The sequence below is a fragment of the Idiotropiscis lumnitzeri genome, chromosome 15 (genome assembly GCF_059441095.1).
Source record: "Idiotropiscis lumnitzeri isolate Australia: NSW breed Sydney's pygmy pipehorse chromosome 15, RoL_Ilum_1.0, whole genome shotgun sequence".
In the NCBI taxonomy this organism is placed as follows: domain Eukaryota; kingdom Metazoa; phylum Chordata; class Actinopteri; order Syngnathiformes; family Syngnathidae; genus Idiotropiscis; species Idiotropiscis lumnitzeri.
Window position 1 is genome coordinate 8,093,158 of NC_142405.1, and position 17,320 is coordinate 8,110,477.

The window sequence follows — 17,320 nt, forward strand, 5'->3', positions numbered from 1 at the left end:
AGAATTTGTACCCGGAATTCCCAGCTGGTAGCGTCCAAGCGAAACCCGGGACTGCTTTCTTGGTTGTACGTGACGCAATCTCAATTGACAACCAAGCTGTCCAATAGGAAAATTCTATGATCTTAGCAACAGCAAAACCGTGCTCTCACCCAATCCGCGTCGAGAGAGGTTGCCGCTTGCTCTCGCGCCAGTCCGCTATCCGATTGGCTGTCAGGCTCGTCACTTTTCTGAGTCTTGTGGACCCTGTAGTTCAAATTGAGTTGCTCTAGCGGCACCGTGCTGGACTTTGAACTTCATATCCCACAAACCTTCGGCGGAGGCAAGCGGCGGTGTGCGCGCGGCTGGAGGCGGAGCGCATATATAAATGGGAGCTCCCTCCACTGGAGCGGCATACTGGAGTCTGTTGCGACGGCGGGACGTTATCACCGGGCGGACGCGGGGCCGTGACAGCGTTGAAACGGTTAATAGTGTCAAACCCTCAGAGGAGTGTCGTTCGTCATTAGTTTGACTTTTTGACAGTTTTTATCACAACTTTTTTGGGGGGAGGAGTTATTTACTCGTCTGGGGATATTTTTTTTTAGATAATTTGTGTTGAAACTGCTATTTGAGAAACTTTTTTTTCGTAAATAATAACATTAATCGGTTCTAAAATGCGTTGAAAAAATAGAAGGACGATAAGAAGAGCATCACCATGACAGAACCAGCGGAGCAGACTGACCACCTGAAAAGTTCGGCCAGCCCATCAGGTGGGAGCAGCGGCGGCGGCTACAAGCATCTCCCAGCCGGCAACCATGCTGCACCGCCGCTCAACGGCGACAGGGGGCGCCAGAGGAGCGGTAAACACATCCAGGATGTCAACACTGACAAGTTGAGGGGGGTGTGTCCCGGAAACGAGTCCCCCAACGCCGGGGACGCACCTGCGCCGCCTCCTCCGGGGGGGGCCCACGTTAACTCGGACACTGGCCTGGTAGTGGACGCTCGCCTGGGCAGGAAGCGTCACCGGCGCCGTGCCGCCAAAAAGAAGCGCAACTGGAAGCCCTACTACAAACTTTCGTGGGAGGAGCGGAAGGCGCTGGACGAGCGAGAGACCGCCCGGGCGTCCCGCTTGCGGGAGGAGATGTTCGCCAAGGGGCTCCCGGTGGCTCCGTACAACACCACCCAGTTCCTCATGGATGAGCACGACCGCGAGGAGCCGGATCTCAACACCGAGGCGCGGCGGCCTGAGGACACGGGAAGCGAGGAGGACCTTTTCGAGCACGACGACGAGGACGACGATGACGGGAGCGGAGGTGGAGGAGGAGGCGGGGGAAGCAGCGACGGCATCGGGAGGCCTGGCAACGCCGGCGGGGAGTTTCTCCAGCGGGACTTTTCCGAGACCTATGAGATGTACCACGTCGAGAGCCTGCAAAACATGACCAAGCAGGAGCTGGTGAGGGAGTACCTGGAGCTGGAGAAGTGCATGTCCCGCTTGGAGGAGGAGAACAACCGGCTGAGGCGCGCGGTCGTGGAGCCCGGAGGTGGCATGAGCGTGGAGGAGCCTCTGGCACGCCTCCGGGAGCTTGAGCAGGAGCTGGAGAGACTGAAGGCCCAAAATACGGAGCTCCTACTGCGGAGCCAGCCCGCCACGGACAATTAGGGACACTCGGTAAACTATTCACAACAAGGTAATAAAAACACAACGACTTTTTCTTATCTGGACTTTAAATGTTTTTTTTAGGTGGGGTTGGGGTGCTCAACATTTGGCCTGAGATTAAAAAAGAAGAATACAAAACAATTTTTTTGTCAACTTTTGGACTGAACTATGAAAAAAGTCAAGGCAAAATCACGTTTTCCAATTTAAACTTAGATTTTGTCAACATTTGGATGTGGGTATTTAAAGTAAAAATTGATTTGTTTACAATGTGGACACATTTTTTTTGTTCACGTGTAGCCTGAGTTTAAAAAAGGCAGTTTAAAAAAAAAAATATATATATATATATATATATAAAATAAAATTTTCAAATTTGGCACATTGGTTTTTTTTTTTGTTAAAAAAAATGAAGTCAATTTAAAACCCTTTTTCCTATCTGGACTTAAAGTGTTGGTGGTATTTGGCTTCAGATAAGGCAAACGGTTAACGAGGAAAAAAAGGACACTTTGTATTTAGAGTTAATTTTTTGGTCATTATTTGGACATTATCAAACAACTTTCCTTTTCAGACTTATTTTTTTGTTGTTGTTAACATTTGGCCTGGGGGGTAAAAGTCATCACAAAAACAACCATTTCCCGTCTGTCGTTAAAATGGTTTCTTGTCAACTTATTTTTTTAATTTACAAAGATTCTGTGTTGCATTTTGTCCATGACAAGAGATGACAAACAATCAGGCCAGTTAAATCAATTGTTTAACATTTTAACAGTTTGCGTGTGTGTGTTAACAGCTGTTCAATAAAAATCTGTATGAAATAACACATTTGTGTCAATCGTGATACACCTTTTGACAGGTTTTTGAAATTCATACACATTGACTTACTAAACTTGTGAAGGCCCTCCTGGAATAGCCGTTTATTTTCTTTTGACGAAAGCATCACCTTCTGAAAGCCTAAACATGATAAAAAAAAAAACAAATTTTTGCAAGTGTGGACAGACCCCTGGTATGAAATATTCCTAATTGCCTAGATGCCACAAGATGGCAGCAAAGCGCTGTCATAATGAATTTCTTCAACTCACTTCAGCACCAAACTGAAATGCCTGAAACTGAACAACAAGACGGCCATTTTTGTTTTGACTCCATTCCCTGCTTGGCAGCTTCTAAAAAAAAAAAAAGCGTCCTCAACTCTGGTCCACCGGAGGGCGCCACTTTGAGATTTAAACAATAAAATCACAGTTTTTAAACATACTTCTGTTTATTTACATTATATATAATAATAATATAATAAGCTAAGCAGAGTTATACTCATAAGCCATTCCAAAAATGTACACACAAAAGGGACAATATGTTACATATTAAGTATGTACAACAACATATGAGCGACACCTTTTAGTTTACACCATATGAGAGAGTGCATAGTGTGCTTTTTCTTTGTCTTTTTTTTCCTTTATGAATTCATTGTACACTTCTTTGGAGCTGAGCCGGGGAAAGAGGAGGAGATAAGAAACCAGCATGGCACTGCGGAACATTCCAGAAAGGAGGCACTTGTCTGAATGCAAAGAAGTTGTGAGGTTTGAAGTCACATTACCAGGAAGTGACAAGAGGAACGGTGACATAAAACTTAACACGAGCGACTATCCCGACACAAAAAGGCCTTCGTAAGCTGTGACATCACAAGACAAAAAAATATATATAATACTGTATATATAAACAATACATTAAGGGAACGTTTCAAGTAGCATCTGGAGAAGGAAATGTTTGTAAACCATTAAAAAATGAGTATTATTATCAAGGTTAAAAACAAAACTTTCCTATTTACAACTTAATAAGGCTTTGTACAAATGTTACAATGCAAAAACAGGAGGAAAAGAAGCCAAACGTGGTCACATGAAAAGGTTTGAATTTTCCTCTCTCCCAATAATATAAAAGAAGAAGCACCGCTTTCCAGGGGAAAATTCATGCGGGAAAAGACAATTGGGATTCTGAGCAAAAGTCTTGGGTCACCATTAAAGCTGAACGCATTAGACTAGCGATCCTCAAACAGTTTTTTTTTTTTTGTTTAAATGTTCCTATATTTAAGCACAGTGTTAATTTCCAAACGGTGCATAACATTATAGTGGGATACAATAGAAAAAAAAAACATGCTTCATGCCATTTCTAATGCCACCCCCAGTTCAGTTAACTGTTAAATTAAAGACAAAACAAAGAGAGCTGCACATTGTGTTTTTATAACAATCCAAAAATGTTACCTGAAGGCTCTTGCTAGCTTAATGCTAACACAGAATGGAAAACGCCATTGACGGTTTAATATAGCATCATTAGTCATTTATTTTTGTTACTGTACTGTGTTTTCATTCATTGTATTTTTTAGCATTAAATGTGTTCCTATTTAAACAAAATAAAATGACTTTTTGATGCATGTTGTTGCCTTAATAAACGCAATGTGAATCAAACTGTTACATTTAAAGCAACGTTACACAGCAACCTTGAATTAGGCGTCTACGTATGCTGGGGCAATGTTTTTGTCACAATGTGAGGTTTTATAAATATTAAACGGCAACTTAAGGAGATTTCCTTTTTGATTATACAATAAAACATCATTATTTTTATCGACATGGTCGAATGTTTTTGAGAGTGAATCTCAACTAGTGGATTTCAACGGCCATCTGGTCTTAAAACAAGTCTAGTGGCGGCCCAAAACTTTTGCACAGTGGTGATGTTAATGATGATGAGGTTAGACTGTGTCTCCACCCAACAAAAAGCACACAATTACAAGACGTAACAAAACGAGAAAGCTTTGGCAATGGATTTACATTAAAAAAACAAAACAAGCCAGTGCGCTGACCCGCAGCTGGTGGGTGGGGGAGAGGTGGGGAAGGTCCAGGATAGGCCGAGAGTCTCTTAGCTGCTTTCTGACAACACGTCTCTTCTTGTCCCCTGCGAGGCACTCAGGGAGGGGCCATCTTGGATTTTATCACCCTTCATCTTCTTGTGGATGAACTTGTGGCACTGCAACCGCTAGCCGCCGCCCATAAACAGGTACAAGCTAACCTGGACGTGGGCGACTGGAAGAACCTCGCTTGATGGCATTACTGCCCCACAGTGGTGTCATTTTGGTTGTGACGGGAGAGGGCGGGAACACACTCCCACTGTGCTTCAGTGGGTGACGCCAGTCTGGCCCTGATTGGAAAAAGATTCTCCTGGCTGCTTCCACATGACGAGTTTTTCCCCATCCTGGGAGCGTCATCGCCCCCGCTGCAACTCACAGGTATTGGTGGAACCTGGACGTGGGCGCTTGGCGACCGGAAGACCCTCGCTGGATACCGTCATCTCCTTTGGGGCTGACAGGTGGGAGCGGGAACTCCGTGACGGCCAGTGGCGGCCGCTTGTCGCTTGTCGCCTCCGTGGGCGACGCCACCACTGTGTGTCGGCGCCAGGCGCGCCTCTTGCGGCGACTCTCGGGCGACAATGGCTTACGCATGCCCACGCTGCGCAGGTCGTCGGCCGAGCCCAGGAGGCGCGTTCGCACCTGTTCCGCCAGGGACTTGCTAGTGGGAGCGAAGGACGCCGCCTCGCTCGGGGGTGGCGAGGTGGCCAGCCTTGCCCGGGATGTGCGGAAATTCTCCTGGCTGCTCCCTGATGACGTGTGCCTCCCCGTTGTGGGCGTGCCGTCGCCCTCGGGGGCGGCATCCGTAGCGACAGCGGCGGGGATCTCCAGCAGGTCCAGCGAGCGAGCTTTCATCTTCTTGCGTGCGAGGGTGTCGCACTGGATGAGCTTATGCGAGTTGAAGCACGGCCGCGAGTGCAGCCTGTGCGACGAAGACGTGGATGACGGCGTTGTGGATCGGGCCACGCCGCAGCCGTCATCGGCCCTTTCCAGCACACCCGCTGAGGGTTTGCGGGGCGGAGTGGGCGGGGGCGGAAGCGGCTTCCCCGGACGCTCCCGCGAGGCAAAACCGCTCTCGTTGTCCGTCTCGCTCACCAGCTCACTGTGCTCATCATCGGCGTCCTCCGCCCCCAGGCTGCGGCCCAACGTGGACAGCGTGGAGTAGCCCGACACGATGGAGCGGGCGTCTGCCCTTCCTCCCGCCTCCTCTTCCTCCTTGCCGTGTTTCGCCACCGCCGCCTCCTCTTCTTTGACTTCCTCTTTCTCCTCTTCTTCCTCCTCCTCCTCATCATCCTCCTCCTCCTCCTCTCCCTCCGCATGAGGAGCGCTGCTGCTTCCCGCCTCCTCCTCCTCTTCCTCCTCCCCCTCCGCCTTGACGGGCTCGTGCTCCGAGTCGTCGTCGGTGCTGCTGCCCACCCGCCGAGCGTTGTGACGCTTGCGGCGCTTGCGACCCGTCACCGCCGACATGATGGACAGAGTCAGGAAGTCCTTGGCGGTGAGGTCCTTCTTGGACCCCCAGGAGCCCTGAGGCACAGGCAAGGCATTGAATTACTCCAAATTTGTGTTTTAATTTTTAATATACAAAGCGGCAGTTCTAATGAATAACTGGGAAAAAGCAGCGACGACATTAAATATATGACGCCTACCTACCTTACCTGTGCATGCACAAACAAGTCGATGTTTTTTTTTTTACTTTGTGGATTATTTCTAGACATTTGGATTATTTTGAAGGCGGGATGCGGTAATCATGAATAACTGGTGGAAGGAGTGATCACATTTATTGTAGGACAAGTACAATGCGCGTGACTTTTTATTTAACTCCAAATTATTTCTTGTCATTGAGTGTATTTCAAGTGTGAAAATTGTCAGCTAGTTAAGCAGCACGGGTAACTGGTGAGAAGCGCCACATTAATTATTATTTACCTTGGATTTCGCGGAGTCACTGTTGGTGGAGTCTGAAGGGAAAAGAAGATGTCATTTAGTGACACAGATACAAAGTCAAGACTTTTGGGCACAGAGACACTTGGTGAGATTATTAAGTGTATTCATGTAGCAGATCAGATAACGGGTGGATGGATGTGAGGTCATCAAAATGGTGGGCGGGGTTACAAAGGCAAGTACCTAGCAGTCACAGCCACCCTCCAACAGAGGGCAGCAGAGCAATTTTGTACTCTCTAAACTCTAAACTAAAAGGGCACCACACCAAGTCTGACTTCCTCTGTGCCCTCTTGACTTGATACACACGCACACACGAGGAGGAGACACAATTACTCCGTTGGGAACGAGGAGATTAATACAAAGGGAAACACCAGACGGATCATCTAAAATTGCAACCAGTGACAGAGCAACATAGCAATTATATAGCACACACACGCACACAAGATGACAGGGATGGCAATATGCTCTGACAAACCTCTGGCAGGAAAGTCACACTGTCATCATGATACACACACGTATACACGCTCAGGTAAACACACACCGTCTCACATGCACACACACACACACACACACACACACACGTGTTGGCGTCCTACCGCAGAGGTTGCTCCACAGGCTCAGCTAAGAGAGTGAAGCAGAGTGAAAGTCACAAGATAAGCGACGTGCAGAGAGAAATTCAAAGAAGCGAGGAGAGGGTGGGGAAAAAAAAGTGCAGCTAAAGCTAAACGCTAACAGACCGACTTCCGTTGTCATGCTACACGTTTCTGCGCCAATGGAAAGGAGGGAATTCAGAGTTTAAACAGACAGCTTGTGTTACTAATATGACGCAAATTGTAATAATTTTTTTTCACAAATAAAATAACCTTAATTAGCTTTACAGATGCCACGCCGGCGTCACAGTCAGATGGAAGACGTCTACCGCGGTGGCATTAAATGTCACAGTCAAGATAATTAGCTCCATCCAGAGTGCATTCCTAATAATGATCTTTAACAATATTCCCATCATTTTTTTTTAAATTAAAACAATAAATGGTGGCGACATAGATGTCAATACAAAGGGCTATAAAAATGTCATAGGTCATTACAGCCACCTATCTTGTTACTTGAAGCGCAAATGAGGATCTTATTTGAGGTCAGATTTTTATTTTTATGTTTAGATGACTTCATTAATTGAGGCCCGTTTTTCACGCTCTCACATAGTTAAGAACTGTCACCCGTTTACCTCCTTCCCGCTTGCAACGCAGCGTCAGCATGCGGCTACAGCTCGTCGAGTGTTAGTGTGCTAGCAGTTAGCGGCGGGGCTCACCTGAGGCGTCGCCGAGCAAAGCCGTCCGCCCAATGTTGGAAAGCAGGTGGTCGATGTTAGGGGCGGGCTGCACGTCCTCAGTGTCCACTGGCGTCTAGATAAAATTATTATTATTTGTATTACTTCTGTTATTATTGCCAATATATCGAAATGTGCTAGTTACACACCTTTTCATCCTTGTCGGGCTCCTCGCTGAAAAACCAGAGGTACTGCAACAACGACAGAAAACATTTATTTGGACAGTATTACATTGGATGTTTGTCTGTGTGTGGATATGAGGGCTAAAATATGTGTGTGTGTGTTTGTTTGTGCGTGCGTGTGCTCACATGCTGTATGAGCGTCTCCACTATCTTGTAGCGATCTGGCATGTGTGTGACCATGTCCTTCATGTTGTCCTCGGACGTGCGTACAAGCGTTGGCCCAAACACCAAAGCCAGGTTACGGGGCTCCATCTGCACATACGATACGACATTTAGTAGGAAATTCTACAAACTACTAACTAGGTTGTAACTGGAATATTTTCAAACTTTATGTAAACACTCAAAACAAATTTACTAATAACTTGCATTCTTATTTCTTATGCATTAAAATGATTTATTTTACTACAACAGCGCCATAATTGACCTCCAAAGCGCAACATTTTGTCTTTGGACTTTGCAAGAGCTCATTCTCAATCAATTTTGACTGTTGTTCCATCACTCACCTTGTTTTTATCGGAATGGTCCGCCACTGTCTTCAAGTGACACACTAGGAACTTGAGCGTGTGGTAGTAATAATCTGGAAGGTCTCGGATCTACGCACAGGGGAAATGATGATGAATCAGGTTCAAGTAATCCAGTTCAAATCAATGTGAACGCAATTGAGTATACCAGCTTCTTCATGGTCTTCAATCTGTCCGACGCATCTTCCATTCTGTTGGCGTCGATGAAATCGTTGTACTTGTCTGCAAAGGCAACACACAAGTATAAGTTTGTATTTCAGTGTGTGCGTGTGCGTGTGTGTGAGACGGGACTCACCGTTGGTGAAAAGAGGCTCCGGAAGCTTCCGGAAGAAAGATTTCAGTAAACTGCTGACAACGTTGAGGTCCTGCCACTTCTGTCCACAACAAAGGAAACAAAAAGGATGCATGTTATGAGTTACAAGAATTGGCTCATATTTGAAAATAAACATATTGTCGCTGTCCTGTGGAAAACATGTCCATTTTTTTTTTTTTTTTAATTGTTACATAAATGGGGTTTTCGCGTTACAGACTTTTCATTAATTAAAAAATAAAGACAAAATTGGAAATTGTTGTAAACTTTGGACTAGTAGCACATTTCGCAACAAAATACTAGATTTCACAATATTTTAATTCCTGACCTCCTCTGCCGGGTTGATGTCGACGCCCTTGTTGAGTTGCTCTTGTAGCAGAGACACCATTGCATTGTTACCGGGCACACGGTAGATGCCCGTGTACTCCAACCCCATGTCCTCCACCAGGCCACAGCAGATCTCCACGATTAGCGGGATGAACTGGATCAAATCCGGATCAACAAATGAGTGTAAAGTGAGCATTTCTCGGCAGGGAGAGTCAAAAGAGTGGAGAGCTGACCTTGTTGTTGACACCCGGCTGGCAGTCCTCCAACCTCACACCAAAGGCTTTCGGTCCAGCTTTCTTAGTCTTCTTCATGATGTTGATTCCCCACGGAGACTTGGGAGGGCTGCTCTCATCTGAGGACGCAACAGATGACAAGAGAATGCAATATTTCAACACATAAATGTTACATTTTACATTTTATTAAAAAAAAAAGCCACAAATACCAGATAATTTACTAGGAAAATGCTTTATATTGCAAAACTATATAAAATATAGCATACAGCAATACCAACATCTTGCTTCAAAAATCCAAATAATGCCACAAAGCACATACTACAAATACGCAGTATATTTTAATTGAAACACAACATTTGACTTAAAAAAAAAACTCTTGGTTTTGCTATGAACAACTAAATATTTATCCATAAAAACATCTAACATTAGAAGACAATACAATATTTAGGACATGTATTTATGATACGGACCTTTGCCGTCTGGTTTGGGTGAGCGCGGCGCCCCCAAAGCGTTCTCAGTCTTGGCGAGCAAGAAAGGAGGTTTCATGCGGGACATCCTGGGCGAAGAGTCAGGTTTACTGCCTGTTGGACTGCAGGGGGGTGACAGAGGCATGTTAAGTCAACAAGCCGGAGTCGAAATCCAACCAATCTGCCTGGTGCATCACCTCTGTTTCCTGTAGTCATTCAGTTTCTTATTGATCAGCGCCTGCCTGGAAAAGCCAAGCTCCTGAAAACGACACAAATACTTATTTGAATACAATTCGTGTTGCTACATTGTGGCTTAAAATGTGAAAAAAAAAAAAAAATAAAATGCTGATTTTTACCATTCAAATATGAAATAGTGCAACAAATAAATAATAATCCATAAAAATGTACAGAATTTACCAATATAATATTAGATTTGAATAAGATGACATTTTGGACCAATGCTGTTTTGTTTGTTTTTTTGCATAAATTGAATATTTTGCAACAATATCTGCCATGAAGACAACATATTTTTCCCCCCAAAAAAGAGGACAGATTCAGGCAAAAATCAAATAACTAAATGTTTCCATTAAAACTTCTAATTTTGCTGGAAAAGCACTATTTGTTGACATAAAATGTCATTTTGCCAAATTATGACATATAATGACCACAAATTGCAAGAGTTTGCCATAAATTACACATTGTTATAAAAATGTAAGGTTATTTTACTATAAAATGACATTTTCAGGTAGTCATAGAAATGATGAGTTTTGGCCGTAAGAAATATCGCAAAGTATCTCGTCGCAAGATTTTGATTTGTGATAAACTTTGTCAGAAAAACATTCCCATACAAATGTCATATTTTGCCTTCTGACGCTCACCTCGCTGTCTGTCTTGCTGTTCTCCCTGATGACCTGGATCCAGTCCAGCATGCGGTCTCGGTCCTCGGCCTGCAGCAGGTACTCACAGAAGTCCTGCGTGGTGAGCCTGAGAGCGTGCTTGCGCTTGGTCTCGCTGTAGGCGATGTCCACCAGGCAGCCGCGGATGCTGATCGGCTGCTCGTCCTCTGCGCCACTGCCAAGCATGGCGCCTCGCAGCACTGCATCGCACTTGTCCTTATACAGGAAGAGCGACTGGGAGCGCAGCACCGAAAATACGCGCTTCCACGGCCGCATGCCGCTGCCCACCTTCTGCCATAGAGGTAGAGAGAGAAAAAAAATAAAGAGAGTCAGTTGGTCTGACATAATTTGTCAGATTGACAATGCTTCACTTTTTCTGCATTTTATTATGGAGCAGCTTTGTTCTAAATAAAATGGATTATATTTAGTTGTTGTAACCCTGTGGCACTGCTTACTTTGCCCTTTTCTGTGAGGATCTGCTTGAAGTGGAGCCAGCCCTCCATCCGCACATCGCTGTACGTGATGTTGCCCAACTCAGAGGTGGAGTGGCGCTTGGAGCGCACCTCCTCTGCCGTGCCCAGGTTGTCCAGAGACTGAAAAAGAGACAAGACACTGGTGTCATTTCGCAGATTGTGCAGCAGAGGGCGCTAGAACACAAAGTTGAACGTTATGGAGACTGACAAGTTTTCATGATGTATTTAGCATTTTAAGGAATAAAGGTATGTCAAATTTTTTTTAAAAATCTAGCGAAAAAAATCTACGACTTTATAACAAAATATGTTGCTTTTATGGCCTAATGTATTGTCATGTGGCAAAATGTATTCATATCCTCCAAGGCAAAATATTGTGAAATTTAGTGCTAGCGTCATTTTCATTTTAGCGTCATAATCCAGTGTTTTGGTTGCAGTCAAATAATTTGGAGACACTTTCTCATTTTAACTGTAAAAATCAAGCATTTTTGTGGCAAAGTAGTCTTTTCATTGAAAAGGATCAGGTTTCATCGACTTTGGTGTGGAAAGAGTTTTCATTACAAAATATAACTCACTCCATCAGTGAAGAAGCTCTTGACTCTCTTTGGCAGCCTCCTGTCAGAAAACAAAGCCCGTTGAATGACATCAATTTCCACCAATGAGGTGACTGTGTGTGCGTGCGAACTCACGAGAAAACACGCCCGTCGTCCCGGAAGGCATTGAGTCCCTCGTCGCAGGATTTGGAGCGCTCTGCTGTGATGGCTAGAAGATAGGAGGAACGGCGACCCGATTTAATAGCGCCTGTTCAGCGATAGCGTGAACCAGTGGAGATGGAAAAAGAAAGAAAGAAAAAGAAACAGGGAGGATGGATGGGGGGAAGAAAAGAAAGAATGGTGATGTAATGCCTATCGTCGGTGTCGGATTGGGTGACGATGGAGAGGGTGAATGAGCGAGGAAGCGGGAAGATGGATGCTGATGAGCTCGGGTGTCCGCCTTCCTGTCTCACTTGTTAACATTTTGATCCTGCAAAATATATGTGCATCTAAACTGCTTCTTTGCATATGCAAAACGGTCAGAATTATGTTGCAAACATGCAGCATGCAAAAATTACCAGTAGATACAAACTGCAAAAAAATAAATAAAATAAAAATAATCAAGTAATTTTTTTAACAACATTGAGACCCAAATGTTTTTGCAAGGAGGAAAGGATATTACGGGAATTAATTAGGATATTGTAAAAGAATTAGCTACACCCAAACTAATTCCTGGAAATGTTTTTTTGGTTTATTTTTTTTTAAGTGTGGTTTACTCACAAGATACTGACTTATTTGTGGAAAATGAAGACCTATTTCAGTTTGGCACATTCCTACAAGAAACTGACTAATTCATTTAAAATCCACCATTTAAAAAAAAAAAATACTTCTCTGACAGTGTCACGGTTAAATTATTGGAAGACACTGACTAACTCCTGGAAAAGCTTTATTTTACTGTCAAATCTCAGCGTGTATAAATGTTAAAACTACTCAACAGTGGCAAATTATTGGTATTTGTTAGGAAGTAAACATTCTTATTTCCTTGTTCAATGTCAATGTTAAGATGTTAAGATTGGTCAAATGCGCTGAGAATATATTGACTGATTTCTGGAAAATTATTGTGTTGTTGGTTGAATACCTGTCACTGCCATTGGTTCTTAGGCGTTATTTTAAAAAAAAAAAAATCTCTGGAATTAGTCAGTATCTTGTTGGCTTAGTATGCAAGAAAAATCCAAGAAAAAAAAAATGCACGGGACTCAACGGAGAAAGAAAATGACTTGATTTGTTCATAACAGTTAAGATGATTTTAACAAATTGTAACCTAGCCCAGCAGAGGTTCCTTAAATATCACACGAGCTTCGTCTGCGTGAAGGAAACCTGCAGCATATCAGATGCAAGGCATGCAGCGTTGGCGGGGTGAAGGTTAGGCGAGAGGGGTCTAGGGGGCAAACTCACTGCAGTCATGTGAGAAGAGCCTAGTGGCGGGGAAGGTGAAGGTGGGGGAAGCGGGGCTGGCGACCGTGGCGGGCGCCGAACTCATGCCACTGGAGACCACCGAGGACGCCGGCACGTGGCGGGCGCGCAAGTCAGCGCTCGGGCTGGTGGGCTCATCTGTGGGAAGGTCGGGGCAAAGATGGAGCGCCGGGAAGATAGGAGGAGGAAGAGGAGGAAGATGGGTTAGGTGTTAGGAGGGAGAGGAGCAAATGATCAAGAGGAATTAAGAGGAAAGGGATTTGTTTTTTTTTTTTGCTATTAAGAGGAAGAGTTTATGGTTTCCTTGCTGCGTCACTGAATGCAACATGCAAACATGCTTCAGTGTGAGCATAAAGTCGGCATGGTTTTGCTTTTAGGATCTAATCATCTGAATCCGCAAAGCCGCAGCGGCTGCGTCAAAGCGCACTTGGTGTGAAAGAGGCTAAATGCCGATTTGGCAGTCTCCATTAGAGAGTCCAATTAATCGAGGCCCAGCTAGTTTGTTGCCTAAAAAGGTAGTGGCAGAAATCAGGATGATAATACACAGTAATAATACACTGAACATTTCAAGGCATCAAAATGAATAAAAAAAATAAGCTCCCCAGGATAGAAAAGTTTGTACATACATAACACCCTAAAATCTCTTCACTGTGAAAAAGGGGACCCAAAAAAAAAAAAAAACCCGTCACACAAGCTGTACATTTGACATGACAAGAACAGTCTAGTTTGCTTCATTTGGAAACAACAGAGGGCAGCACAACTCTGCAGACTGAGATTGTCCACGTCCGTGGAGGGCGGCATGATGCGGAAAACATTCCCAATCTGGGGGATGAAAAATCTGGCTGTGTTTACAAGGCGGCCCAGAAATAGCCGGGCTGCGGCTTTAAGCAAGGCCATCATTAAGAAGGCGGTCCTTGTGAGGATCTTGGAGGGAACACACAAAATCCACGTTGTCTCCCAACAAAGACAGGTGACTCTGGATTTGGTACAACTGCGAGTGCACCACTCAGAAATTTTCCCAGGGCAAAAATTAGATCTTGGCACCAAGATAATAATTGTGTCATCAATCCAAAAATGGTTTGAGCCTCCCAGTGAACAAGTTCTGCCTGTTGACATTGCACTGGCTTTGTAAAAACAATAAAAGCCTCGCGGTTTGAAGAAGTCCAAAGAGCCGATGTGAAAGACCGACATAGAAATTACTCGTTTGGAGCGCCTCGTTCGGGAAATCCGAGGTCCTAACCCTCAAGGTTTCTCAAAAAAGACCCCTTTGTTTCCCGTATATAAGCCACATTTCCATCAGGCGGTGCAGTTGGGATTTGTTTCCTGACGCAACCCTCTAATGTTATCTCAGCTCGGGGATCTCCAATTTTCTTGTGAAATAATTAATTAGACAACTAACAATTTTAACTAAAAATGCAGCTACGTTCCACGCCGCAAAACCCCATCGATAATTTGCGCCGTCGTTGTGTTGAGAGACAACATCAGCGTGGAGTGGAACGCTCGCGTCGGTGAAACATGCCCCTTTTGATCGTCTCACGGCACCGCAGGAGGAACAAAACACTCGAATGTGAGATATCTGTCTCGCTGTTGCTCACAACGAGAGGCGGATCACAAAAGCGTGTCAATGGGGAATCATTCCAGTTGACGGCGGTGAAACGTGGCGAGACATGCTGAGTTTTCGCATGTTGCAAGAATGCGCTCGAGTGTGTCGTCGCAAAGCTTCCGAGACGACGTTTCAAGTTTCAAATGACATAATACAAGTCGAGAGGGGCTCATCCCGAGTTTACGTGTAAATCAGATGATTCAGGCCAATTTCAATTATTTTGGACCAGGTGACCCGTGTCGGGTGAAACCAGCGAATCTAAACCCCGCAAAGCCAGAAAAGTCTTCTGCAAATCTGCTACAAGTCGGGACGTGCCTGGGAGAAATTTGCCCCCCACTTCCTCGCTCCCTGAAGTCGACCAAACAACCGCAGGAATCAGGCTCTTTTCATTGTTATCATTCCTTTCATCCAACGAAAAACTCTGTATTTACTCCGCAAGGTGTACGAAATAAATGACATCCATATGGATCTGCCTGGTGGTGACATTGTAAGCTAAACAGAACTGTGGTAACGGTACAAAGTGTACTGGATTGTGTCACTGGGGTGGTCCCAACAAAGGCTTCGCTTTTCTAACCAATCTTGAGGAGTGAGGCCATACCTGAAACTTTTTGGCCCTCCTAGCTTTTACTTTGGAGTTCAATATTCAGGCCTGTAAGTATAGACTGTTAACTGAAGGGCAAAAATGCAATCCTTCTTTTCTCTTCAGATAGTGTGAGGTGTCTGAGTCATGCCAATAAACAAGAGAAAAGTCCCCAAATGAGCCATACGGGAAAAGGTTAAAGAATTAAAGGTTCAGTGAGGTGAGACCCACAAGCTTACCAATGAAGGGGATGGACGCCAGCGAATCGTCCTCGAGGGAGACGAGGTTGCCATTGGCCTTGAAGGGCGCGGTGTCGCCTGAAGAGCTCGAGGTGGCCGCCGAATCCGGCGGTTCCGGTGAGAACAAGGAGGGCTCCAGGCCGTCCATAGGCAGCGCGTAGTGGGGGTGCCGCATGCCGTGGGCATTCCTGCGTCCGCTGGGAGGCTTTTGCCGCATCACCACCTCTTGGGTTTGTGCCGGCACCTCTGCCGACCCCCGCTCGTGGTTGGTGGGCCTGTACGCTCTCTCCTGGGATTCGGGCGAGGCGGCAGCCAGCGGAGTGGCCGTTGAGACGGCCGGCGCAGCCTCTGGCGGGCTGGTTTTTGGGGTCGTGTTCCAGTTCAAGTGGGGGCCAGAGTATGAGGGGTCCCTGAAGGAGTGGGCCTGCTGCATGATGCGGCCCGTCTTACGGTAGAAGGAGGGGCTGTAGCTGCGGTAGCCCACCGGCTGGTCGTCCATGCTTTGGCCCGGAGGAAGCCGCCTGCTCTTGGGGGGCGCCTGCTGAGGTTGGGGTGGGGAATGCGTCTGCGTGGGGTGTTTGGAGTGTGGCTGTGAGTGTCGGGGCATCTGAGGGGGTTGCGACGCCGGGTATGGACCACCGTGCCTCTGGTGGACATCAGTTCTGGGGGGTGGCTTGGGAGGTTGGTTCCACCTGTCGCACCGAGGAGAGACCATTCCGGTCGCTGCTCGGTCCAACATCTCTAACGAACGTCCGTGGCTATCGAACTGCACCAGCAGGTTTTCTGAGCGAGTCCGAGTGTAGTTCGAGGCAGGATGGCCCTTATCTGGGCCCAACTCCCCACACCAGTAGGGCTCTCCGTGGGGCCCCGGTCCTGACTGCTGCGCTAACAACAGAGTGTCTTGAGAGGCGCTGTGCGGCCAGCCGCCCGCCCGCTGCAGATGCGAATGCCTCCTGGACTCACTGAGGCGGTCCTGGGAGTAGCTACGTTGGCGCGCCTGCATCTTGCGTCCAGAGCGTTCCGGAACTTGGTTGTAGTACCACTCCGAGAGCGCTTGCTGACAACGCTCGCTTCGGCCGTGACCGAGATGAGGCAACGGCGGACTGGTCCAGGCCGAGCTGCCGGACTTGCGCGGCTGGGCCTGCGTGGAGTTGGCGCCATGGTGGTGATTGGGGTAGTGGATTTGTAACGGGCTGGATAAAGGCCCCCCTGACGAGGATGACGACGAGTAGGAGCGCCCCCTGGTTTGTCCCTGAGGCTGCTGCCCGGTCATGCCATACTGGATCTCCTCCGTGCGGTGGGCTGGACTGCTGTGACCCACGCCACCCAGCTCCACCGAGCGCCCATCTTGCCAACTGGCGGGGCTGCACACGGTGGAGCGGTTGTCCAGGGGCGAGGAGGGACTGGGGGAACCGGGCCAGCGACTCCAATTATCAAGCTGGTTCTGCCCAACTGGGGCAGGTGGGGGTGCGCCTGCAGGTGACATGGTCTTGGCACGAGGGTAGCAGAGGGGTGGCGGTGGTGGGAGATTCTCAGCTCCCCCCGAGAAAGGCTCGTTGCCAGTCAGGTAGGCATCTTGGGAGTACGCCTGGAAGAAGCGGGAAGGCAGGTGAGGCGGCTTTTTGCAAAGGTGCTGTTTTTACATGCCGTGAACAAGTTTGACAACAACACTGGACGACGTTCGCGGTGCTGCAACGCTCAAAATGGCAA

General features: G+C 46.6%; 2 protein-coding genes across 10 annotated transcripts in view; one reads left to right on the forward strand and one right to left on the reverse strand.

Moving 5' to 3' along the window:
* The first annotated feature begins 393 nt into the window (after nucleotides 1–393).
* On the forward strand, nucleotides 394–2,445 carry hexim1 (HEXIM P-TEFb complex subunit 1). Its single transcript, XM_088316345.1, has one exon. It carries the CDS (start codon nucleotides 692–694, stop codon nucleotides 1,634–1,636), a length of 945 nt encoding a protein of 314 aa, XP_088172471.1. The 5' UTR covers nucleotides 394–691; the 3' UTR covers nucleotides 1,637–2,445.
* A 418-nt stretch (nucleotides 2,446–2,863) lies between these two features.
* The window catches only part of arhgap23a (Rho GTPase activating protein 23a), a 45,466-nt gene continuing 31,009 nt past the window's right edge, over nucleotides 2,864–17,320 (reverse strand). For 6 of the 9 annotated variants that reach the window (XM_088316341.1, XM_088316340.1, XM_088316342.1 and 3 more), the window contains 18 exons: nucleotides 15,611–17,198; nucleotides 13,171–13,326; nucleotides 11,872–11,983; nucleotides 11,758–11,797; nucleotides 11,168–11,305; nucleotides 10,695–11,003; nucleotides 10,014–10,075; nucleotides 9,820–9,938; nucleotides 9,350–9,468; nucleotides 9,118–9,270; nucleotides 8,775–8,853; nucleotides 8,628–8,701; nucleotides 8,462–8,551; nucleotides 8,085–8,210; nucleotides 7,926–7,967; nucleotides 7,759–7,852; nucleotides 6,438–6,469; nucleotides 2,864–6,038 (listed from right to left, as the gene is read on the reverse strand). In XM_088316341.1, coding sequence (XP_088172467.1) covers nucleotides 4,890–6,038; nucleotides 6,438–6,469; nucleotides 7,759–7,852; nucleotides 7,926–7,967; nucleotides 8,085–8,210; nucleotides 8,462–8,551; nucleotides 8,628–8,701; nucleotides 8,775–8,853; nucleotides 9,118–9,270; nucleotides 9,350–9,468; nucleotides 9,820–9,938; nucleotides 10,014–10,075; nucleotides 10,695–11,003; nucleotides 11,168–11,305; nucleotides 11,758–11,797; nucleotides 11,872–11,983; nucleotides 13,171–13,326; nucleotides 15,611–17,198 — 4,482 coding nt within the window. In that variant the 3' untranslated portion in view covers nucleotides 2,864–4,889. The remainder of the gene's footprint in view (nucleotides 6,039–6,437; nucleotides 6,470–7,758; nucleotides 7,853–7,925; nucleotides 7,968–8,084; nucleotides 8,211–8,461; nucleotides 8,552–8,627; nucleotides 8,702–8,774; nucleotides 8,854–9,117; nucleotides 9,271–9,349; nucleotides 9,469–9,819; nucleotides 9,939–10,013; nucleotides 10,076–10,694; nucleotides 11,004–11,167; nucleotides 11,306–11,757; nucleotides 11,798–11,871; nucleotides 11,984–13,170; nucleotides 13,327–15,610; nucleotides 17,199–17,320) is intronic. The other 3 variants (XM_088316337.1, XM_088316338.1, XM_088316339.1) reach the window with 3 other exon arrangements.